General features: G+C 38.1%; 4 protein-coding genes and 1 long non-coding RNA gene across 10 annotated transcripts; 3 read left to right on the plus strand and 2 right to left on the minus strand.

Annotated features, from left to right (window-relative positions):
* Window positions 1-1,658: 1,658 nt before the first annotated feature.
* On the plus strand, window positions 1,659-25,145 carry LOC111340396 (uncharacterized). The gene is made up of 4 exons (XR_015992517.1): window positions 1,659-2,020; window positions 4,802-4,876; window positions 22,719-22,794; window positions 24,553-25,145. It is a non-coding gene; the product is annotated as an uncharacterized LOC111340396 (long non-coding RNA).
* Window positions 8,419-22,712, plus strand: LOC148722389 (uncharacterized). 6 transcript variants are annotated; one of them, XR_015992507.1, is made up of 7 exons: window positions 8,419-8,988; window positions 9,235-9,767; window positions 9,943-10,378; window positions 10,638-10,809; window positions 11,056-11,204; window positions 11,433-11,621; window positions 22,156-22,712. XR_015992507.1 is itself a non-coding variant. In XM_088736208.1 (6 exons), exons 2-6 carry the CDS (start codon window positions 9,306-9,308, stop codon window positions 11,507-11,509), a joined length of 1,296 nt encoding a protein of 431 aa, XP_088592334.1. In that variant the 5' UTR covers window positions 8,419-8,988; window positions 9,230-9,305; the 3' UTR covers window positions 11,510-12,333. The 6 variants fall into 6 exon arrangements, 4 of the variants coding, with proteins under 4 accessions (XP_088592334.1, XP_088592333.1, XP_088592336.1 ...); XR_015992506.1 differs by lacking the exon at window positions 22,156-22,712 and adding an exon at window positions 11,950-12,333; XM_088736208.1 differs by lacking the exon at window positions 22,156-22,712 and having other exon boundaries at window positions 9,230-9,767; window positions 11,433-12,333.
* On the minus strand, window positions 10,853-17,814 carry LOC148722390 (uncharacterized). The gene is made up of 2 exons (XM_088736213.1): window positions 17,630-17,814; window positions 10,853-12,479 (listed from the first exon to the last, which is right to left on the minus strand). Exons 1-2 carry the CDS (start codon window positions 17,812-17,814, stop codon window positions 12,308-12,310), a joined length of 357 nt encoding a protein of 118 aa, XP_088592339.1. The 3' UTR covers window positions 10,853-12,307.
* On the minus strand, window positions 13,137-16,750 carry LOC111322957 (adenosine receptor A2b). Its single transcript, XM_022926196.2, is given in 2 exon segments — window positions 13,137-15,671; window positions 15,673-16,750. Coding segments are annotated over 2 exon segments (927 nt in total). The 5' UTR covers window positions 16,089-16,750; the 3' UTR covers window positions 13,137-15,160.
* Window positions 18,547-20,338, plus strand: LOC111322958 (adenosine receptor A2b-like). The gene has a single exon (XM_022926198.2). It carries the CDS (start codon window positions 18,617-18,619, stop codon window positions 19,559-19,561), a length of 945 nt encoding a protein of 314 aa, XP_022781933.2. The 5' UTR covers window positions 18,547-18,616; the 3' UTR covers window positions 19,562-20,338.
* Window positions 25,146-25,183: the final 38 nt, after the last annotated feature.

Consider the following 25,183-nt stretch of genomic DNA (forward strand, 5'->3'; position numbering starts at 1 on the left):
TCTTGTTTGCCGTAAGTGCTTTCGAGAGTTATCGTCGGATTAATCTGCCACGTTAATGACTTATTTACTTATTAATGAAGACGTTTTCGAGGTGATGTAACGGAGAAGTGAAAGTGAGCCACGCGAGGTTTTAAAATATTAATGAGGTCTCTCGAACAATGTTACTTAGCAATATGCAATTGGACATTTGTCTTTGGCAAAACCTGTTGCTCTATCTACAAAGTTTCTCGGCAGTCTTAGAAAAAGTGCTGATGTTTGAATTGATTGAATATTGCGAGAAGATTTCGCTTTGGTTAGAATTAAGATTGACTTGTTTAATTCGACAGCCGGGAAAGAAAGCCAACTGTGTTTGTAGCACAACAAATTCACGAGAGTCGTTTCTGCTTTCTTTCTTTGGACTATCTTCTGTCACTTTTTGCGCTTCCATCGCCGAAATTGTCCAAGAATTGCGACTTTACTCTAATTCTAATTTTTTCATAGGCAGGATCAATGCGGGCAATCCCGAGTGGGAAAGATGGGCCCATCTTGCCCGCTCGGGTAGCCAATCAGAACACAGGATTCACTTCATCTTTCCTACCGGCGTTGCGAACGATGTAGTAAACTAACATTACATTCAGACACAGCAGAGAACAAATAGAGCGCGAGATACTAACCTAACAGACAAACAAACCAGAGAACAAAAAGGGTGCGAGATGCTAACGTAAAAGTCATACAAACCAGCGAACAGAAATGCACGAGATGCTAACATAAGAGCCAAACAAGCCAGAGAACAGATAGTGTGCGAGATGCTAACGTAACAGTCAAACAAATCAGAGAACAAATAGTGCGCGTGATAGTAACGCAACCGTCACACAAACCAGAGAACAAATAGTGCACGAGATACTAACGTAACAGTCAAGCAACCCAGGGAACAAATAGTGTATGAAATTCTAACGTAACAGTCAAACAAACAAGGGAGCAAATAGTGCGCGAGATACACACATAACAGTCACTTAAACCAGAGAACAAATAGTTTCTTGCGACACCAACGTAACAGTCGATTCTTAGCGACACTAGAAAACAATTGTAGTGCGAAATCCTTACGTACGTAGGAATCAAACAAAAAGGGAAAAAAATAACGCGTGATGAATACTGGGGGAGTAGCCACTGATGAAAGAAATTACTGTGGATTGGAAACAACGAGGTTGAATAATTTTAGTTATATTTTCAATATAAACCGTTCGACACGTACCTCGCGGTAAATGTTTTATTATTTGAAATTTTAGGGATATTAAAGAAATGGTAGCACGCACAACATTAACAAAATACCCAATGTTCTTCCAAATGTCTTCAAGAATGGTTTTCTTTTCAACCTATGTTTGAAATTTTTCCTTTTAGATGCCGTAACGATTTCAGGTTTGCAAAAGCTCAGGGAAGATGGAAAAAAAATCTTCCAGTGATGAGTTAACTTGCCGTTGTACAGTTGAAGGAAAACTTGATTTACATCTGCGGTAAATGAAAATATTTCATATCCTTGGTGTTGATGAACAAAAACGCTCTCTAATTTGTTATTAAGTAATCCTCAATTAATGTCTGGTTCATTATTTTTACCGTTATCGTTATTACAACTTTTTTTTTTTGAACTCTAGGAAAAAAGTATTCTCACCAGAAGTAAAAAATCCTACCCAGCCCCCCTCCCCCGTGTGATTTTGAATACTGATTGTGAGGCACGCGGAGGATTCGAATTGAATTGCAAATATAATTGTGTTCATTAAGTATTCATTTTACTTGTGTCAGGGTCTTTACACGTGGAAGTCAAAACTACGTTTTTAAACCTGGTTTAAATCTTTAAATTGTTCCTTTTGATCGGAAAACTCTTCGTATTGCATGTCCCAGACAGTTGGAACATCCGACGGTAGAAGTCAAAACATTTGGTGTCGATTCTCGACAACGGTCCTTGCACGCAGGTTGTAACAAGATATAACAAGTCAACAGATTCAAACCATGGGTAGACAGAAGTTCAGTCTTTTTTTTAACTCATGTAGGGGATTTAGCTTCTTTCTTCTGCTCTTCATTATAATTTACTTACAATATTGTGTGTTTTGAGAGCGTCGGGCTCTTCTCCTCATCCATTACAAACAATACCGAACTAGCGACACTCAGAACTGACTTCAAAGCTTTTATAGTTGAATTACTTATGCGTGTCATCTTAATCCTGGGAGAATACATTTTTAGAATAACGTATAAAACTATTGCTAAAAGGTTATTTGAGAAGACATCGGAAATCCATTGATATCAGTAAACAACTGGATGGAGACCAAAACGAACAAACATAATCATATGGTAATCGAGCTTTTTCCAGTGCTGCACCGAGCCTTCCAGCAATTGTTAGGAAAGCATCAACTCTACCTACGTTTAAATCGCTTTTGAAAGTTATATGTATAAATCGATTCATTTCAACCAGTTTACCAGCGATTTATTTTGTATTTTATCAATTGTAATTAGGTATTCCCAGGAAGCGCGAGAGAGGCGCATTTTGATTTTAACAGATATCGTTATTTGATTCGACAGGAATTTTTTTCCTTTTTTCTATTATATCTTGAAATTTTAAGTTTGTGAACGCATCGCGACATGTGAAAAAATGTTTCCTAAGAACGGTATAAGTTATTACTTATTAAGAAAAGGAGATAGTATTTCTGGGGGAGTGCATCTGAATATTTTTGAGTTTAGTGATCGTTACAAAAATTACGGGGTAAAAATAGTATCGCACCAATAACTCCTCTATTTATATCTTACACAAAATTCCCAGTACTGTGGGTACCTTAATACTTATCTAATGAGTCTTAAAGCAAAAAAAAAAAAAAAAAATATATATATATATATATATATATTAAAGGAATGATTATCCCACTCCTCCCCCCCCCCCCCCACAAAAAAAAAAAACATTTAATAAAGTTCGAGTTTTTCCCAGAGTCTGCCTACCGCTGCATGAAACTCATCCTCGGAGACCCAGGGGCTGAGTCGGTTTCAAGTTAGGGCGTGAAGAGCCCCTGAGGACATTGTCTTACAAGACTAGTTCCAAACGGTTGCAGTCGTTCTGCCATCTGATTGGTGCCAGAAAATCTTTGTGTTTTTCTTCCCAATCAGAGTGAAGTGTGCTTGAGAGTCCTTTCGTGTGTTTTAACACGGACATATACTAGTAGCTCAGTTGCTAACTATGTTTGTTTGGACCGTGCGACGGAGATTTGTTTGAGGTGAAAAGTTTCAGTCTTAGCACACAGTGTAAGAGAAATCGATCAGATTGTCCGCGAAAATCTTACCGGAAATTATACTGAATACTTTCGCAGGTATCACCAGAGAACGTGTTTTAAAAAAGTTTGCGAGGTTTGTATACAACACGATGGTTGCAGTCATTGATATGTCGCTTTAAACGTTAAACGAGATTGAAACTTAAATCTTTCTGGATTTTTTGCATAATTTGCTGTGACTGAAACTTTGCCAACCCGTGAAGTTATTTCGTCGCACGGGCAACGAAGGTATGTCGAGCAACTGGTACTTGCGCAACTTTCTGTGCGTGCCAAAATCTAATCTCATTTTCGCTTGAAAAAAAAGAAAAGCTAAGCGTGGAAACTTTTGCTTATTAGATGTGGGTAGATGACCCTGTACTACTAAGCTGACATTTGCAATAAAGCAAACCCGTCCTTTCCATCCAATATTTCTTCGTCTTTAATTTTTTTTTCCCATTGAAAACAGCATCGGATCGATTCCCAATGATCAAAGGTATTTAACTTGGTCTTCAACAATCGACGGAACAGGTGAAATGACAATGATCAAGGGACTAGAAGAGAATCCGTGGCCTTCCTAGCTCAAGAATTTCAACACTCTAGACAGCAGTTGAAAGATTAACCTCTTTCCAAACCCCTTCGGTAACTGCCCGAAAACATCTCTCCTTCTCACGATGTTCTCGTTGATCAGTTTTTGTTCAGATTTTAATTAGCTAACCGGAAATACAGCTAAGCTTTCTCTTAGCACTTGCTGGAGGTCGTCCACGAACTTAACTTTCTCTGCAACCTTGGCCGTATTGTGAACGACTTTACTACTAAGATTAGATTTTGGCGCGCACAGAAAGCAGAAAGCTACATAGGCGAAAGCGCCAGTTGCTCGACATACCTGCGTGGCCCGTGCGACGAAATAACTTCACGGGATTGGCAAAGTTTCAGTCACAGCAAATTATGCAAAAAATCTAGAAAGATTTAAGCTTAAATCTCGTTTAACGTTTAAAGCGACATATCAATGACTGCAACCATCGTGTTGTATACAAACCTCGCAAACTTTTTTAAAACACGTTCTCTAGTGATACCTGCGAAAGTGTTCAGTATAATTTCCGGTAAGATTTTCGCGGACAATCTGATCGATTTCTCTTACAAGACTGAAACTTTTCACCTCAAGCAAATCTCCGTCACACGGTCCAAACAAACATAGTGAGCAACTGAGCTACTAGTATATGTCCGTGTTAAAACACACGAAAGGACTCTCAAGCACACTTCACTCTGATTGGGAAGAAAAACACAAAGATTTTCTGGCACCAATCAGATGGCAGAACGACTGCGACCGTTTGGAACTGGTCTTGTAAGACAATGTCCCCAGGGGCTCTTCACGCCCTAACTTGAAATCGACCCACAACCCCTGGGTCTCCGAGGATGCATGAAACTTAACCTTAAACATAAAAAAAAAACTCTGTGGTGAAACGCTAAGTCTACTCTATCCTGATGTTTTACCGGTTGTTAATCGTCATTAAAATTGTTTCTATATCAAATTTAAGGTAATCACACCAAGAAGGATGGCGGTGGATTAAAAACGAGACGAAAGTCCAAGGAAACAGACGAGGCAAATACAGGTTAGTTTATGATGATACTCTCATTGTCCAGGTTTTTTCGAGACACGGTTAACACAAGTCGTTGACCTTAATCTTAATCTTCGTGGCACTTAAGTCTTTTTACTCTCAATTTTTCTTTTCCTAGTCCAAAGAATGGTCAGTAGAAGGAAAAAAATGAAATAAAATGATTAATAATTCTGCATACTGTCTGCCCTACATTCTTCTTATGATGTTAGTTAGCGAATTTGTTATTGGATCAACTGATAATCCCTGGAATAACTGATATCTTTCTTTATTCTCAGCACCTGTTTACTTAATATTGTACTGATACTGCGAGGAGAAATTCTGTCTTGGTCAATCATGGGAGCGAAAGGTTTTAAATGTCTCAACAAAAACTCGCTGGAAAGTTTTTGTCTGAAATGAAAAAAGAAAATCAAGGATTTGCTCAAATACGTTTTGAACGTCAATTTACGAATACGGGTGGCCAGTTGCAGTTTACACCTTTTTTCCTTTGGAATTCTATCATACTACAACGGGTGATTCTTTTAAGAAAACATTTATGAAAACCTGTAAAACGTTGATCAATGTACAGAGTTTAAAAAGAGAGACATCAAAAAGCGGTTTCCATAACAATTTAACAAGCGGTGACTTTGAACTTGCTCTCCCTTTTTTTCTTTCGTAGTAGACCAATGTCAGTGTCAAAGTAACTGCGCAGCTACCCCTCCCTTAACCCAATAATAACCCTAACCGGTTACCAATTGACGGTCGTTGGGTAAAGGGAGGGGAGGGGAGGGGAGGGGAGGGGTAGGTGCGTAGTTCCTTGGATACTGAGTTTAATCCTCTTTTGTTTACTTTGGAACAAAAATAGCGTGGCGCGTTTCGTTATGAAGATATTTCTCTCAAAGGAGGTTAAAAACCAATCACCTCGTTTGTGTCTTGGTATCTTAAATGTTCTTATTCTACGTTCTTTGTAGACTTGAGCCGTGCGCAATTTTCAAGATGAAAAAAAGGAAGTAAACTCTACGAGCCTTCTTGATATTGCACTTATTGACCTCAAAGAAAACATGGAAATATATTTTATCAATATATTGATAAGGACACGTTGAGCGACTAGTATGTTTTAAGTATCGATCAGAATTTCTAAAGTCTTCGAGGTATACTCTTGGGAGAAGTCAAAAACATCCACCACCTAAAGAAAGTCGACGTTTCATCAGAGTAATTCAAGAGAATTTGAACTTATTTTCGTCTGAGTGGCGACAGAGAAGAACATGTAAAAGTTTTCGAAGATAGGACAAGGAATGCAAATTACTTGTGAAGTCTCTTTCAAATATAGAGAGGGGCTAGGTATGAAATCTACGGGAAGCAACACAAGGTGTGATTCTTGCCGTTGGCGTTCAAAAGTTTTGAACGTAAAACTAAAACATCTGGATTAGCTGATTTTTTCCCCCGCATTTTACTTGAAACTCCCTTTGTTTGTTTGAATTGATATTTCAACTCGCTCGTTTAGGTTGGTTGCTGCTGTGGTCAGTTTGTTTTAGATTTTGTCTTCACTAAGTTTTCGAATGTTTTTCTAATTATCCCTTTTGGTCGACACACAAAAGCTTTAGAGCTTATCGAAAAGTCTGACCAAACTCTCAGTCAGTCTTCTAGGCTTTTCTTCTCTCCAAACTACTTGACCCGCTTGAATTTTTTTAACCGTCTGATAAAAATTTTCTGCGAAAATGTAAGTTGCTTCCGGTGAGCGTTAAGACACACGACCCGAGTCTGGTGGGTAAACAGTTGAAGAGTCACTAAACGCCAATGGTTCCCCACCCTCGTGAGATATTTTGAATTAGTCATCCTTTCACGTCGTTCAATGAATACTGGTAATCAACGTGACGGTTTCTGGCTGGCACATGAGAATCTTGCTACGCATCCCAGACGCTAAAATACTGTGGGATTTTTATTTTCTTCGAAGGCTAGCTCCGGTCCATTTGGATGGATTTTCGATTGGAAGATACGAGGAGAATCGTGCATCTTTTCACCTTAATGCCTCGAGGTTTGAAAGCGGAGCGATGCGATTTTCGGGGTCAAAATCGCTCGGGCGCTTGAACCCTTTTAAAATAAGGCTTTCACCCTTGTCTTTCTTTAATGCATTACATTAACGAAGAAATCAGACTTATTCAATATCGCTAAAAAAAAAAACATTTTTGAGGCAAAAGGACGACTATGCACCACAGGTAACGTAATTCAACGTTTATTTATCAATGATTTATGTACATAGTCAGCAATATATCACTCTAAGTAAGGCAAACGGTAAATCTGGTACATTCACTATAAAACAACGGTCGGCTACACAAACAGATTGTATGGGCCCCCTGTGCTTTTATCGGAAAGGCACGCATCTAAATATAGTAACCTTTTTTATCGGTGGTTTGACGTTTTGAACCCTTAAAGTGCATATGACAAGTTTTTTTTTCGACAGATTCTAGTTGCTTATATCGTCTTTAATATACTTGAGGAATTTGGGAGCAATCCGGTAAATATAAGTACTGAATTTTTTCATTTGAATCGCTGTCGCCGCTTGAATTTTTTTTACCGCCACTTCGCTCGGCCAGACCACCAAATAACTAACCTCGTGACGTCACATTGTGTGTAACACTACAGCAATAGCGGACTCTAGTCGAAAACGTAAAGGAGGGAAAAGATGTGTCGCTGGAGCACCAAATAAGACGAGTTGTAGCAATAATTCATACACACCTGGTATAACGATGCATCAGTTCCCTTCTAATCCAGAAATAAGATCGAAATGGGTGAAATTTGTCCAAGTACATAGACCAGAAGACTTCAAGGAACCCGTGAATAAACATGCTTGCTTGTGCCCTGCACACTTCGAAGATTCATGTTTTACCCGAGATCTTACTATCGTTGAAAGCATGAGCGAACAAAACATGCGCCGAGTGTTAATCAAGGGTTCAGTGCCAACGAGAGATACGACAAAAGCTCCAACGACTCCGATTTTAACTCAAAGGGAGAAAAGACATGTAAGATAGTTTTGCACATAAGGAGGTACTCCGAAGTGTTGTCAAAAGCTTATTCTAGTGTGTATTGTTTTTTTTTTTAGATAAAACGAGATGTACTGAAAAGTCTTGACGTTTATGATCCCGTCAATAAAGGGAGAAAAGTTGTGGAGGAAGAAATATACTCAGAAGAAACGACAGAGAGTGTGGAAGGAAATCAAATATCAGTTGATATGGCTACATCGCCTACAAGCTCCACCGTAACAACAGTGATGCCACACCCGCCAGAAACACCAAGAAACAGCCTTGTTATTTCTCCAAGTATGCCAACAACAAGTACACCAGCAACAAGTACATCAACAACAAGCACACCCAGATCGTGTAAAGAATGCCTGAGAAGGTCGCAAAATTCAAACACAGTAGAATCAAGGCATTGTATAAATCTCTGTAGGGTCCACTTTTGGGCGTCACTACTTACGCTTTTTAGTTCTTTGATCAAATGCCTTAGTTCTGCAACTTTTCGTTTCAACTTTATATTGGCTTTTCTGAGATTTCTGAGAAATCTCAGAAAAGCCAATATAAAGTTGAAACGAAAAGTTGCAGAACTAAGGCATTTGATCAAAGAACTAAAAAGCGTAAGTAGTGACGCCCAAAAGTGGACCCTACAGAGATTTATACAATGCCTTGATTCTACTGTGTTTGGCTGGTGTGATTCGTTTAATAACTTTATGTGACATATTGATCTTAAAGCTATTTCTTTTTCCCTTGGAATGAACACTCACGATTGTAGCTCAAACTATTAGTCCACTCAGTTTCTAATTAGTCCACACATGCAGAAAGGATATTTATTAAAGTATTTGTATATTAATCGTGGTTATCGTTTTGTATTTCAAAAGAGCTCTTGAGACCAAAACTGAAGTAGAAACTGAAGAAGAATCATCTGTAGAAACAACCACAGAGACCTTACTCTGAAGAAGAAACCCTGCACTGTCACGAAGAACCAACTGACCCAGAAAGCTACAATGATGATGAGGATGAGAAAGATAAGGATTGGGCAAATGCTTCAGTGGAGGAAAGCACAGAGGACGAGGGTAAAGAGGATGAAGAGAATCAATTGAATGGCAATGAAATCAGGTAATTAAAATAATGCTACTATCTGCCCCATACAGTAAGCATGGTGCAGAACAAAAATGTACCAATTGTTTTTCACTGGCAGATATAGCAAATGAATACCACTATCCGGGAAGCCTGTGAATGAGCCTTATGATGCATTCATTCTTATACTGATGTCTTATTGCTCTTTGACCTTTTAACATATAGTCAGGCTCTCCTACAATATTACTATATATTCAATTTTTGTTTTGTTTTCCTGCAGAGTAGATCCAGACCAACCACAGGAACTACAACCCAAATTTATTGTTTTTTATTGGAAGCTTGTTAGTCTCTTCACCATGTTTTGCTTTAACTGCAAAGAGACTAAGCAATCTGTTAAAGCTAAGAAGTATGGAACTATGGTCACCGTAACCCAAGAATGTACGAAATGCAATAATGCATTTGAATGGATATCTCAACCTCTGCTCAATGGGATTCCATTTGGAAACATACTATTGAGTTTTGGCATTTTAATGGCAGGAGCTTCAATAAACAAAACCCTGCTTATATTCAAGCATCTGGGTTTGTGTGTCCACTCAGCAAGGGCCTTTTTTAGGCATCAAAGGGATTACCTGTTCTTAGCAGTCCTTTGCCATTGGGAAGACTACAGGTGCAAACTAGTAGAGCAACTAAAGAAGATGAAAAATACAACATGGTTGGGAGATGGCAGATTCGATTCGATGGGCCATTCAGCCAAATATGGTGCCTACACCATGATGTGTACTACAATAATGAAAATTGTTCACTTTGAAATTGTACAGGTATTTTATTTATCTGTTTAGCTGCAATAAAGAAATTTGTGCACAATTAGATTTATGGCTTGAAATGCAGTTTGACCAGCATGGAATATTAGAGGTCATAATCAAATGCTATTACTATACTTGTATCATGTTTGCATGGCATATATGTGATTTCTGTCCATTCTACATTTTTCAGGCAAATGAAACTGGGGGAAGTCAGCAAACTGAGTTAGAGGGGTGCAAGAGAAGCTTTGGGTTCCTCAAAAAGATTGGCTTGAAAGTACCAGTATTTATTTCTGGCCGCCACAGAGGGATTGCAAAGTGGATCCGCACCTCTTGTTCAGGTACAGCTCATTTTTATGACATCTGGCATGTTGCTCGATCAGTCTCAAAAAAGTTGCTCAAAGTTGGAAGGGAAAAAGGCTGTGACATAATCAATTCATGGGTAAAAGGAATAAGAAGACATCTATATTGGCGTGCAACCTCAACAAGAACAGGGTTTGGCTCTATGATTGTAGCCAAATGGACATCATTCCTACGTCATGTTGCTAATAGGCATAAAGCACACCCAGATGCCCTTTTCAAGAACTGCAGCCATGGTAAACTAAAACCCAGAAAGTGGATCAAGATAGGTAACTATAAAGTACTTCAGTGATTTGTAGATTCCTAGTACACACTGTACTAAAACAGAAAAAGTATTGATAAGAATGGTCCCAATATAGAGAATCAATGTGTTGCTTAGAAAAATATGCCTAGTGAGTATAATGACTTTTTAGTGCATGCCACAAAAAAAAAAAAAAAAAAATGTATGTAATAACCAGGGGCTGCTTGTATGAATGGTGGAAACATTTTAAGATTGTTTTTTTTTTTGGTTTTTTTTGGTTTTCTCAGGAACAGCAGCCTACCAGAAGTTGAGCAACATATTATCCAAGAAGATGCTTTTAAATGATATTAGAAATCTTTCATCTGAGGCTCAAACAAGCTGTTTGGAAGGCTTTCATGCTACGCTCAACCACTGGCATCCAAAAATGATTTGCTTTTCCTGGTTGGGAACATATTGTAGGTAAAGCACTATGTGAATTTAGTTCAGTTCTCAGTCCTATAAGGATGGTTGAAAACAATGCTTTATTCGATGCATGGGAATTTTCTGGTATTGATCATTATTATTTGGTCATTTATAGATTTGATTAATTCTTATGTTTCAATATTTCTATTGATATAATATCTAAAGCTTATAAAGCACCTAGACATGTCAGTTCTACATGCTGTGATACAAAACAAAAATAAGAGAATTTTTTTTTTTTGGCAGGCATGCCCTAGCAGTACTTTATTTCAACGAAAACCTCCAACGAGAACCTCAAATATCCAAAAGTGGTGAAAAATATGTAAAAGTGTGCTTTCCCAAAAACAAAGTTGGCTATGAAGTTGTAAGAGATGTCAAGGTTGCCCCCACCTATGGTAATTGTGAAACCTTTTAAAAATATGTTAGTGATTCTAACTGGCAGTAATATTTATCTCTGCAAGGTCTTTTTCATGGCTCCCACCTGTAAGAACATAATTGCCTTGTATTGGTACGTCCATATATGGAAGTTGGGCTACAGCATACAGACAGATGCATATGGTTCAGACAAAAGATGCGACTTTATCTAAAAATGCTGATGAATTGTACATATGACTTCTCTACAGGTTATGTTTCTGAGATTCTACAAGTGGCTCAAAATCTTTCAAAAGAAAAAAGGTCTGCTATTTTTAAAAAGTACTAGGCCATAGCACCGGGATCCCTAACTGAACAGTTCACCACAAGAAAAAGCAAATCTGAAGCAGTCAGAGAAAAAGAGAATAGAATGCAGAAACCAAACACTCTTTACCCTTCAGGTAATTATATAGGAGAAATAGCATGGGCACACAGAACTATGAATAAGTACAGCAAACAAACGAGACATCTATCCAACAAGAGAAGTAATGCACTCGAGGAATACTAATTCTGATGATCTGGAAATGTTTGTTAGAGTCATTTCAAGAAAACTGTTAAATAGTTGGCTAACTAACAGTTAGATAATTACTAAACTAAATTTAGGCCAACTATAGAACAGTTCTTGGAATATGCTATTCACACACACACATATATATAAACTATGTCATGTAAAATTATAATTTAAAATCAACTCTTGGGCATAAACTTACTTTATTGTTTACTATTTAGAAACCAAACAACTTGAAATGCAAAATGCTGAGCAAGAAAAGAAAAAGAAGACTTCAAAAGGAGGCAATAAAGTGAAGATAAATAAGAAAACAACAAAATGAAGTCTTGAAATTTTATAAATATCTTTATATGCAATGTCAAAGGTATAGAAAGGTCTTCTTTGATGTGCATCAAATAAGATAAATGATAATGGAATAAGGGTTTATTTTTGTTTAGTTTGTAGTAATTGGATAATTCGCATGTTTCAGAGGGAAGATGTACTTAATATGGAGGAAGTATATTTGTCTGTAGCATTGGAACAAAGGAGACATTATTACATAAAATAATTTAAGGATAGAGGATTAGATAAAATTTCACTTTAGTGTCCTGGTTGTTCATCTTCAACAGGCTTGTAACCTCTTTTGTGGCTTGAAGGATACTTGTTCCTAACAGCACTATATACGCAGGCACATAATGGTCTCCGGTTATCCCAACCCATGAAGCCACAAAGCCATCTAATCAACCATCGATACGCAACTGATCTAAGAAATCTACACAGAGAGAAGAAAATGAAACTATTAATTTTCTGAGAAACAAAAGAGTCACAACAGATTGAAATAGACCTTGAGACGGTTTTGGAAGCCATCTTGACGGGTAGGCAAAGCGGTCAGAAATTACACATCCTCGGAGACCCAGGGGCTGTGGGTCGATTTCAAGTTAGGGCATGAAGAGCCCCTGGGGACATTGTCTTACAAGACTATTTCCAAACGGTCGCAGTCGTTCTGCCATCTGATTGGTGCCAGAAAATCTTTGTGTTTTTCTGCCCAATCAGAGTGAAGTGTGCTTTAGAGTCCTTTCGTGTGTTTTAACACGGACATATACTAGTAGCTCAGTTGCTCGCTATGTTTGTTTGGACCGTGCGACGGAGATTTGCTTGAGATGAAAAGTTTCAGTCCCAGCACACAATGTAAGAGAAATCGATCATGTCCGCGAAAATCTTACCGGAAATTATACTGAATACTTTCACAGGTATCACTAGAGAACGTGCTTTAAAGTTTGCGAGGTTTGTATACAACACGATGTTTGCAGTCATTGATATGTCGCTTTAAACGTTAAACGAGATTTAAGCTTAGATCTTTCTAGATTTTTTGCTTAATCTGCTGTGACTGAAACTTTGCCAATCCCGTGAAGTTATTTCGTCGCACGGGCCACGCAGGTATGTCGAGCAACTGGTAGTTGCGCAACTTTCAGTGCGTGCCAAAATCTAATCTCATCTTCGCTTGAAAAAAATGAAAAGCTAAGCGTGGAAACTTTTGCTTATTAGATGTGGGTAGATGACCCTGTACTACTAAGCTGACATTTGCAATAAAGCAAACCCGCCCTTTCCGTCCAATATTTCTTGGTCTTTGGTTTCGTTTTTCCCATTGAAAACAGCATCGGATTGATTCCCAATGATGAAAGGTTTTTAACTTGGTCTTCAAATCGGCAGAAGAGGTGAAGTGACAATGACCAAGGGACAAGAAGAGAATCCGTTACCTTCCTAGCTCATGAATTTCAACACTTCTAGGCTGCAGTTGAAAGATTAAACTTCAAACCCCTTCGGTAACTGCCCGAAAACATCTCTCCTTCCCACGATGTTCTCGTTAATAAGTTTTCGTTCAGATTTTAATTAGCTAACCGGAAACACAGCTAAGCTTTCTCTTAGCACTTGCTGGAGGTCGTCCACAAACTTAACGTTCTCTGCAACCTTGGCCGTATTGTGAACGACTTTACTACTAAGATTAGATTTTGGCGCGCACAGAAAGCAGAAAGCTACGTAACGTAGGCGAAAGTGCCAGTTGCTCGACATACCTGCGTGGCCCGTGCGACGAAATAACTTCACGGGATTGGCAAAGTTTCCGTCACAGCAAATTGTGCAAAAAATCTTGAAAGATTTAAGCTTAAATCTCGTTTAATGTTTAAAGCGACATATCAATGACTGCAACCATCGTGTTGTATACAAACCTCGCAAACTTTAAAGCACGTTCTCTAGTGATACCTGCGAAAGTATTCAGTATAATTTCCGGTAAGACCTGAAAGAAAGGTACAATACGAGCAAATGGAAAAAAAAAAAAAAAAAAAAAAAAGGAATTATTAAAGAATTCAAACATCAACTCTCTTTATAAGACTGCCGAGAAACCTTGTAGATAGAGCAACAGGTTTTGCCAAAGACAAACATTGTTCGAGAGACCTCATGAATATTTTAAAACCTCGTGTGGCTCACTTTCACCTCTCTGTTATATTTTCTCGAAAACGTCTTCAGTAATTAGTGCAAGTACAAAGTGCGACATTTCTTTCGTGGTTTTTTTTTGTTTTTTTGTTTTTTTTTTGTGGTTTTCTTTTCTTCTTTGCGTGTTTGGAGTACATTTATTTAAGTCTTTTCAAGCTGTTATTTTATTAGCGCCTTTCTTCTCATTTAGTTGCCGCCTTCTGGTAGCTATGTGCTGCCTGCATAATTTATCATGTAATATAACTGTTTCCTTTTTTTTTTCGCTGAGTGCAGTTGAGTAACGTTTCTGTGGCCGTAACAATGTAAGTATTTTATAGCCTTGTTGTTCGTTATTCTTTAGGTTGTATGTTGTGTAACAAGTGTAATCGTTTGCTATTTTCTGTAGTTTCAACCACAACATCAGTCGTAGAGTAATAAAGATCATGTTTTTATAAAGACGCGGAGTTGTTAATTCCAGCCACAGATTCCGCATAAGTGCAGTAACAATTAGTAAAGAAATCCTTAACGTGGCGGATTAATCCGATGATAACTCTCGAAAGCACTTACGGCAAAGATCACTCAACCAAGATCATTATTCTCTGTCCAAAAGTTAGTGTCTTTGTTTTCGAATTTCTATCACTTTCTAATTCTGTTTTCAAACAAGATATGCGGCTTCCTACGACTAACAGTTAGTATAGGGCTTTACAAACAAAAAGCAAGAAAGTTTACCATACTTCATGTTTTTTACCATGTTACTCTGTTTTATAGCTGTCATTTAAATCAGGAAGGAATAATTGAAACGTTTTAAATTATTTTCAAATGAGATCGCGCAAAGATAAAGATGAAGGTCATGCTGTGAAGTCGGTTCGAAAGTCTTTTCATAATTCCCCTTATTTCAATCAAGCAATCCTAGAAAATTCTACCGCTGTTAGTCAACATTTTTCAGTCTTTAACACTCTCCGTAGTGACCGACCGAGGCCAAGTTTAGTGCGATATTTTCCTCTTTCTGAACCAGGGCATGTTCCTCAGTGTAACTATGATAGCGTGCCGAATGTGTCTCATCTTCCAGCAGTAAATTACAGGGTTCAGAGATGAATTCAAAAATACAAAAGTATGAGAGAAGAGGTACAAGCTCTTTGTAGTGTTACTTGTCACGGTTGGGTCAGCGACTGCCAAACACAGCAAGTAAGGCAGATGGCAAGCAACAAAAATGAGATACACGTAGAAAACGCCGACTGCAGACTTTAGGACGCTCACGGTGTTTGCTATCTCACCGCTGTGTTCCACCTGCTGTATCTGCATGGACTGAATCTCTTTCTTGTGGTATCTTACCGCCAAGTAAATTTTAACGTAAACTGTTGTTGTGACAAGGAAGAACGAAACCCACAAAATGATCAAAAATATCGAGTGCACTAGCGATGGAACCCAGAGGATCAAAGATGTGAGAAACACGCTTAGCAGCCATATTGAGATTACCACTGCGACAACACGCTTGGTATCTGAGATGAAGATGAATAGCTAAGAACCTGTCTACACTTACAGCCACGACACTCAGGAACGAAGCGATAGAAAACAAACCCAGTATGATTACAAACATATTGAACGCGTTGCAGCTGGGGATCTCTTTCAGTAGGTTCTTGATCAAGAGTGAAGTGTAAAATGGTTGAACAAGACAACCAACTCCAATATCAGAAACGGCTAGACTCAAAAGCAATGTTTTCAGGCTCTTTGGCAACGATGAAGTTTTTCGAACCGCGCAGATGATTACAATGTTAAACATGATGGTAAAATGCGACAATAAACTGTTTAAAATACTGTTTGAGATATATGTAAAACGGAGATCGTCAACTTCGGTAGTAATGGCGTAGCGATGCATTAAAACTTTACACGTCGAGTTTTGCGAGTCATTCATGATGTGCGGGAAATAAGCTTTTTGACGAATAACTGAATGCGGATACTCCTTTCAGGGTTCAGAGCAGATGGAAACCACAAATTAACTGCAGGACTCACTCTGTGAAATATTCAGAACAGTATTCATTTAAAATTGAAAATAGCTCATTTTGTGACAGGTATAAATATTTATAGGCTAGTTCAGTGCATATGACAAGTTTTTTTTTTTCGATGAATTTTCTTAGTTTATAGTCTTTGGTTCACGCCTGAAATATTTAGATTTGTTCTGTAAAGAAATTTAATATACTTTTTTCCCTTCAAAACTCAAAACTGCGCTAGTTTCGGCCATTATCTTACCGGAGCCTGGTAATGAATATTTGTAAGTTAATTTTTGCGTGATGTCATATGGTGTACCTATCCTAAGAATACTAAAACGAATCGAACATGTCCAGAGAAAACCTCCAGAGTTTTAGTGATTCAGACGAATCCTGTAATGAATCCGACCACTCAGAATCTTCAAGCTTGTCATCTCGTGCAGAATTAGGCAATTCCGAAGAAGAAAATATGGTAGAGGAGCCATATCAAGACGAACCGCTAGCCAGCGATAGCGATCAAGATCTAGAAGACGGAGACGAAGAAACAGACGTCGATGGCCTTCGAAGTTAAGCGTGACTGTCCAACCAGTGTTCGTTAGCCCTAAGCTCGATCAACAGCTTAAGCAACACGAAATTAAGCCCCCTATTGTTTTTTTTTGTTTTTCAGGCGCCCCCGGCCACGGACCCATTAGTGCAATGGTCAGTGCTGCAACGGCCGGACGACATATATACTTAACGGAACCGGAGTGCAATGGTTCCGCCGAGTAACGCCTGAAGGAGGGTACACCAGTACGCCAAAATCGCCCAGGAATCGAACCTGGCCCCCCGGAAGCGCTCCCCGCCTAACGGGGCACCTGAACAGTCGGGGTGTGCAAGGACTGCTGTTGGGTAACGAGTCCCATAATGCAGAGAACTACATGCTATGAGACCCTAACCCGCGTCAGGTAAGTATCATCAGTGCAGTGCCTATTGTTAACCAACAATGTATCGTTTATGAATTTAAATGTAACCTGTGTGATGCAGGGTATGTGGGCTATACTCGTGGTCACTTACACGAGCGCGTAGAAGGGCACAAAAGGAAATCATCTTCTATCTACAAACACTACCACCTCCAGCACAATAGTGAAATGCCTGAACGCTTGATCGAGCAATTCAACGTCATCACGAAATGTAACGGCAAATTTGATTGCCTTGTTAATGAAATGTTGTATATTCGCATGCGTAAGCCAACACTGAACGTGCAAACGGATTCCATCCGCGCCAAGGTGTTTGTTTAAGCCGTTCAGTCTAATTTATGCTATTCTTGTACCTTTCCTTATTTGCATGTTTTTAAACTAGTCTCTTGATAATGGAGTCATGATGACCCCGAAACGTCGAGTAATAAATCTTTCCTGGTTTTTTCTATGCCTTTGCTTTAGCAAATCCCTGCTGATCAAGATTTGGAGCATACGTAATTTACTGTACTCACTCGTTTTGCGTAGAACCGGTTTGTCGGCGATAGCGTAATAATGGCCCCACTTGCATCAGTACTGTCGGGTTGATCAAGGCTGAGAAATCTTCGTGTTGTGTTATACACTTTACATTCTCTATAGAACCATCAAACACTAATTTACCGATGGCATTTATTACTTCATGACAGCAACGAAACTCCATTGCGTCCTCCAAAGCTTCGCCATGACAGTGTTGACATTTGCACCTATAAACATCGAGAATCGCTCAGAGATCATTGTAATATAATCCATAAAAACTATGACATAAGGTTCTTAACATTCGTTAACGTTAATCTGGCCTTCAAATCGAGCCTCCAAAGTAGATGGTCGAAGGCCATCGACGTCTGTTTCTTCGTCTCCGTCTTCTAGATCTTGATCGCTATCGCTGGCTAGCGGTTCGTCTTGATATGGCTCCTCTACCATATTTTCTTCTTCGGAATTGCCTAATTCTGCACGAGATGACAAGCTTGAAGATTCTGAGTGGTCGGATTCATTACAGGATTCGTCTGAATCACTAAAACTCTGGAGGTTTTCTCTGGACATGTTCGATTCGTTTTAGTATTCTTAGGATAGGTACACCATATGACATCACGCAAAAATTAACTTACAAATATTCATTACCAGGCTCCGGTAAGATAATGGCCGAAACTAGCGCAGTTTTGAGTTTTGAAGGGAAAAAAGTATATTAAATTTCTTTACAGAACAAATCTAAATATTTCAGGCGTGAACCAAAGACTATAAACTAAGAAAATTCATCGAAAAAAAAAAACTTGTCATATGCACTGAACTAGCCTATAAATATTTATACCTGTCACAAAATGAGCTATTTTCAATTTTAAATGAATACTGTTCTGAATATTTCACAGAGTGAGTCCTGCAGTTAATTTGTGGTTTCCATCTGCTCTGAACCCTGAAAGGAGTATCCGCATTCAGTTATTCGTCAAAAAGCTTATTTCCCGCACATCATGAATGACTCGCAAAACTCGACGTGTAAAGTTTTAATGCATCGCTACGCCATTACTACCGAAGTTGACGATCTCCGTTTTACATATATCTCAAACAGTATTTTAAACAGTTTATTGTCGCATTTTACCATCATGTTTAACATTGTAACCATCTGCGCGGTTCGAAAAACTTCATCGTTGCCAAAGAGCCTGAAAACATTGCTTTTGAGTCTAGCCGTTTCTGATATTGGAGTTGGTTGTCTTGTTCAACCATTTTACACTTCACTCTTGATCAAGAACCTACTGAAAGAGATCCCCAGCTGCAACGCGTTCAATATGTTTGTAATCATACTGGGTTTGTTTTCTATCGCTTCGTTCCTGAGTGTCGTGGCTGTAAGTGTAGACAGGTTCTTAGCTATTCATCTTCATCTCAGATACCAGGAACTTGTGACTCACAAGCGTGTTGTCGCAGTGGTAATCTCAATATGGCTGCTAAGCGTGTTTCTCACATCTTTGATCCTCTGGGTTCCATCGCTAGTGCACTCGATATTTTTGATCATTTTGTGGGTTTCGTTCTTCCTTGTCACAACAACAGTTTACGTTAAAATTTACTTGGCGGTAAGATACCACAAGAAAGAGATTCAGTCCATGCAGATACAGCAGGTGGAACACAGCGGTGAGATAGCAAACACCGTGAGCGTCCTAAAGTCTGCAGTCGGCGTTTTCTACGTGTATCTCATTTTTGTTGCTTGCCATCTGCCTTACTTGCTGTGTTTGGCAGTCGCTGACCCAACCGTGACAAGTAACACTACAAAGAGCTTGTACCTCTTCTCTCATACTTTTGTATTTTTGAATTCATCTCTGAACCCTGTAATTTACTGCTGGAAGATGAGACACATTCGGCACGCTATCATAGTTACACTGAGGAACATGCCCTGGTTCAGAAAGAGGAAAATATCGCACTAAACTTGGCCTCGGTCGGTCACTACGGAGAGTGCTAAAGACTGAAAAATGTTGACTAACAGCGGTAGAATTTTCGAGGATTGCTTGATTGAAATAAGGGGAATTATGAAAAGACTTTCGAACCGACTTCACAGCATGACCTTCATCTTTATCTTTGCGCGATCTCATTTGAAAATAATTTAAAACGTTTCAATTATTCCTTCCTGATTTAAATGACAGCTATAAAACAGAGTAACATGGTAAAAAACATGAAGTATGGTAAACTTTCTTGCTTTTTGTTTGTAAAGCCCTATACTACCTGTTAGTCGTAGGAAGCCGCATATCTTGTTTGAAAACAGAATTAGAATGTGATAGAAATTCGAAAACAAAGACACTAACTTTTGGACAGAGAATAATGATCTTGGTTGAGTGATCTTTGCCGTAAGTGCTTTCGAGAGTTATCTTCGGATTAATCCGCCACGTTAAGGATTTCTTTACTAATTGTTACTGCACTTATGCGGAATCTGTGGCTGGAATTAACAACTCCGCGTCTTTATAAAAACATGATCTTTATTACTCTACGACTGATGTTGTGGTTGAAACTACAGAAAATAGCAAACGATTACACTAGTTACACAACATACAACCTAAAGAATAACGATCTTTCAGGTCTTTTTCTATGTAAAAGGTCTCTTTGAAATCCCGGCCGGCAGGTCGTTGTTTATTTAACATAAGAAAGGAGAAGCGAAAAACGTAACCTCTAACTTTTAAAGATCTAATTATTAAAAATATTTTTTTGTGTTGGGGTCTTGGTTGTGCACTCGAATATTTGGTAATAAAGCAACCCACCTCTGAGTTTGAAGCGGGCAAATTACCGAATGAGGTGGGTGCTCATTTCAACCAAGCTGCAGGGACCTCTCACATTTGATAACTAAATTGCTGTTGCTTTTTTAAGAAATCGATCGCACTTTAGGTCGGTTATGTTAGGGAATAAGAAAAAAGTTTGGAATAAACAAGCCGATGACAGGTGACCAAACAACATCCAATGTGATTTGTTACACAATCTTCTGAAACTGCTCAGAGCTTTTCAAGATGTTGCTAGAGATACTAACGGAACATTCAAACACAGAAATAGCAAATATATAGTATGTGAGCTACTAACTTAACAGTAAAACACAGCAGGCAACTCGTAGTGTGAGAGATACTAACGTAACAATCAAACATAGCTGAAAAATGGTAAGCGAGATACTAAAGTAACATTCAAAAACGGCAGAGAACAAATAGTGCGCAAGGTACTAACGTAATTATCAAATAAGCCAGTGAACAAATAGTTCGCGAGCTACTAACGCAACAGACTGAAATTAAGGGAAATATAAAAAAATACAGTTCTTCTGGATTTCTGAGTATGATACTGCTGTTGTGGGGGTTTTACCACTCGCTTGGCGAATTAACAAGTGGTACTGAGAGTCTGTAATTTTCTTCTTTATTCTCCTATACTGCTACTTCTACTACAGCTAATTTTCTCTCTCTTTCTCCACTGCTAATTTCTACTACTTTCAGCAAGGAGTGCTCCAGTATTAAATATAAAAATCACAGACATGTTTGGGTTAGCTGACCGTGGGAATTTCCAAAACAGGATGTGCAGTGTGGGTAAAACTCAAGGTCAGTTTTACCAACCCAAACATGACCATCTAGCAAACTAGTTATCCTTAACCATAACAAGGGATTAAAAACAACAAATAGGAAGAATGTGAGTTCAATTTTAAATATATACTGTTCGACACGTACCTCCCAGTAAATGTTTTATTTTTTGCAATTTCAGGGATATTAAAAAAAAAAGTATTACGTAAAACGTTAACAAGGTACCCACTGTTCCTTTTTACCTCTGACGAAGTTAAATGTCCTCAAGAATGGCCCACTTTTCAATCTGTTTGAAATTTTTCCTTTTAGATGCCGTAATGATTTCAAGTTTACTAAAGCTCGGGAAAGATCGCAAAAACAATCTTCCGATGATGAGATGATGTAAATTTTTCTTATCTTTGGTGTTGATGAACATGTCTTAGACAGTTGGAACATCTGACAGTAGAAGTAAAATAGTTGTTGTCTTGAATGTCGATTCTCGGTGTATAAAGGTCCTCGCTGACATGCAGGTTGTAGCAAGCAACAAAAAGTCAACAGATTCAAATCATGGGAAGATAGAAATTCAGTCTTCTTTGAACTCATGTGATTTAGCTTCTTTCTTCTGCTGCTCAGTGTGTTTTGAGAGCGTTGGCTCTTCTCTCTACCCGTTAGAATAATGCCGAATTAGCGACACTCAGAAACTTCAGAGCTTTCATAGTTAATTACTTGTGTGCGTCATCTTAATCCTGGGAGAATACATTTTTAAAATTGAATACAAGACATTGGAAATTCATTAATACGAGTAAACACCTAACGGAGGCCAAAAGGAACAAGTATTATCATAGGACTTTTCCAGTGCCGCACTAAGCCTTCCAGCAATTGTTAGGAACGCATTAACTTTACCTACGTTTAAATCGCTTTTAAAGCTATATGTATAAATCGATTCATTTCAACAATTGCACCAGTGACTTAATTTATATTTTATCAACTGTAATTAGGTATTCCTAGGGAGTGAAAGAGGGGCGCATTTTGATTTTAACAGATAAGTATCATTTGATTCGACAGGAATTTTTACCTTTTTTCTATTACATGTTGAAATTTGAAATCTGTTGAGACGTGAAATAATGTGCTCTAAGAACGTTATAAGTTATTATCTATTAAGAAAAGGAGGCAGTATTTCTGGGGGGAGTGCTTCTAAATATTTTTTAGTTTAGTGATCGTCTCAACAAAAATTACGGGGTAAAAACAGTATCGCACTAATAAACCCCTCTATTTAAATCTTACACAAAATTCCCAGTACCGTGGCTATCCTAATATCTATCTAATGTGTCTTAAAAGCAAAAAAAAAAAAAAAAAAAAAAAAATTCAAGGATGGAAAAGTAAATTTGAATCATGTCCCAGTCCCCCCAAAACAATTTTAGAACATGTTCGAGTTTTTCCCAGAGCCAGCCTACCGCCGCATGAAACAACTGTGTGTTGAAACGCCAAATCTACTCTGTCCTGATGTTTTATCGGTTGTTCATCGTCATTGAATTAGAATTGTTTCTATATCCCATTTAAGGCAATCGTACATCAAGAAGGATGGCAGCGGATAAAAAACAAGATGACGTCCAAGGAAACAGATAATGCAGATACGGGTTAGTTTATGATTACATCTCCTTGTTCAGGTTTTTTCGAGAGATAGTTCTAGTTAACAGTTTTTGCCTTTGGTATTCTATCACATTCCAACGGGTGATTCCTTTCAAAAACATTTATGAAAACCTGTAAAACGTTTATCGATGTACAGAGTCTCACAAGAGAGACGCCAAAAAGGGGTTTCCATAGCAAGGTAACAAGTGGTGACTTTCAACTTCCTCCCCCCTTTTTTTCTTTTGCAGACTAATGTCAACATCAAAGTGACTGCGTAGCTACCCCCCTTAACCCAACATTAATCCTAAATTGTTACCAATTGACATTCGTCGGGTAAAGAGAAGGGAGGGGTAGGTGCGCAGTTCCTTGGATACTGAGTTTAATCCTCTTTTGTTTACTTGAGAACAAAAATAACGTGGTATGTTTCGTCATGAAAATGGTTGAATAACGAAACTGTTAAGTACTACTGAGTTTTATTCACAATTTTGTTGTATAACTTTTATGATGGCTTTTTCGCGACTTATTAATATTAAACAGGGAAACTTTAATCGAGAATTTTAAAATTTATTTCTCTCATAAGGTTAAAAACGAATCACCTCGTGTGTATCTTGGTATCTTAACTGTCCTTATTCTACGTTCTTCGTAGACTTGAGCCGTGCGCAGTTTTAAAGATGAAAAAAGGAAGTAAACATTTACGAACTTTCTTGATATTGTACTTATTGACCTGAAAGAAAACACGGAAACATATTTTAGCAATATATTGATAAGGACACGTTGAGTAACTAGTATAATTTAGGTATCGATCAGAATTTCTAAATTCCTCGAGGTGTACTCTTGGGAGAGCTCAAAAAACGTACACCACCTAAAGAAAGTCGACCTTCGGTCAGAATAATTCTATAGAATTTGAACTTATTTTCGTCTGAATGGCAACAGACAAGAACATGTAAAAGTTTTCGAAGATAGGACAAGGAATGCGAATTCTAAGTCTCTTTCAAATGTAGCTAGAGGAACTGAGTATGAAATCCACGGAAAGCGACATGAAGTGTACTTCTTGTCGTTTGCCGTGAACTTCCTGTTTAAACCTCCGCTCCTAGGATCTAGACTGACAAACTTGAAATTCCTCATTGCAATATCAATAATTTGCAAGAAAAAATATCAATGTCCAGATTTTAATTTAACTAAAAATTCTCAGAGGTAAAATCATTAGAAATTTATGACAAACAGTGTGGAGAATTTTTATTCAGATCTTGGTAATGACATTGCCAAGTTGAACGGACTCGATCACTGTCGTCTAAATGTATGTCTACGGCAAAGAGAGTCGTTTAGGTTTGTCCCAGTAATTTATAACCGCGCGCTCAAAATTTCCCTAATGGCTAAATTCAAACTAATAAAATAATTAATAGTTAATGAAGAGTGAGAATGACTTCTTCAACTGCAAATGATATTTGTATCCATCGAGTTTAACCCCGCTTGACGACGCACAGTAATATTTTGCACGTCAAGGAAAACGCTCTCGAAATTACTAACATTTAGATACCTTTAATTTGCTGCCTAAATTGTGTTCAAGATTCCTCAACTGAGGGTTTTAGTCGTCTGTCTTCGTAATATGAAATTTGAAATTTGAAAATCAATCCAAAAAATGGTTTTGGTTCGTACAGCCAGAGGAACAATGCAAAGAAAAAATATCTTCAATAGATGGTATAACGAGTAGCTTGGTTCAAAGTTTACCCGAAAGTACTGTTACAAAATGATTTTTATTTACTTAGATCTGAAAGATTTCAAGAGCTTGCGAAGAAAGAATATTCAAGAAAACATGATGCTAGAGGACTCAAGAAATCTGTCGACTGAAATAAAGCTTATCAAAAGTCACGTTTAACGAGGAAAGAATTTGTGCCCGGGCGGGCGGTGTTTGCGAGGAAATTCTGTATCGCAAGTTCGCGCTTTTAAAAGGGCCAACCGAAATAAATCTTTTGGCGGGAAAATCTTCCCTTCAGTCAGTTCATTGAGAAGCGGAAAAAAATATTGGCAAATAGTTCTAAGTCTTTTGGCGGGAAAATTGTCTATGGATAAAAATAGTCTGCGCCTTTGAATTGTGTCTAGTTTTGATCAAAAAATATACTAAGTCTTTCGGCGAGAAAAATCTTTCTCCGTGCTAACGATTTTCTCCCATCAAAAGTCAAGTATATTTTTGTTTTAATGCTAGATGTTGTTCAAATCCGCAGAAATTTTTTTCCCATCGGCAACCCTCCATACGCAAAAAAAAGTAAAAGAGAGCCTATATTTTGACTAGTTACCAGGCCCTTTTAAAAGCGCAACTGTTTTTTATTTGTACACGTAATAAAAGAGAAAAGGAAGAGACTATTGCAATTGAAGTTTTTATTTGTTTGTACTCTTATA

The sequence above is a fragment of the Stylophora pistillata genome, chromosome 10, assembly GCF_964205215.1.
Source record: "Stylophora pistillata chromosome 10, jaStyPist1.2, whole genome shotgun sequence".
Taxonomy (NCBI): domain Eukaryota; kingdom Metazoa; phylum Cnidaria; class Anthozoa; order Scleractinia; family Pocilloporidae; genus Stylophora; species Stylophora pistillata.

Coding starts and splice junctions, on each gene's coding strand:
- LOC148722389 (XM_088736207.1), top strand. Junction 10,379..10,637: donor CAGAAAGTGGATCAAGATAG/GTAACTATAAAG, acceptor TGGTTTTCTCAG/GAACAGCAGCCTACCAGAAG. Junction 10,810..11,055: donor TGGTTGGGAACATATTGTAG/GTAAAGCACTAT, acceptor TTTTTTTGGCAG/GCATGCCCTAGCAGTACTTT.
- LOC148722390 (XM_088736213.1), bottom strand. CDS start 17,814: ATGGAGTTTCGTTGCTGTCATGAAGTAATAAATGCCATCGGTAAATTA. Junction 12,480..17,629: donor ACCGGTTCTACGCAAAACGA/GTGAGTACAGTA, acceptor CTCTCTGTGTAG/ATTTCTTAGATCAGTTGCGT.
- LOC111322958 (XM_022926198.2), top strand. CDS start 18,617: ATGAATGACTCGCAAAACTCGACGTGTAAAGTTTTAATGCATCGCTAC.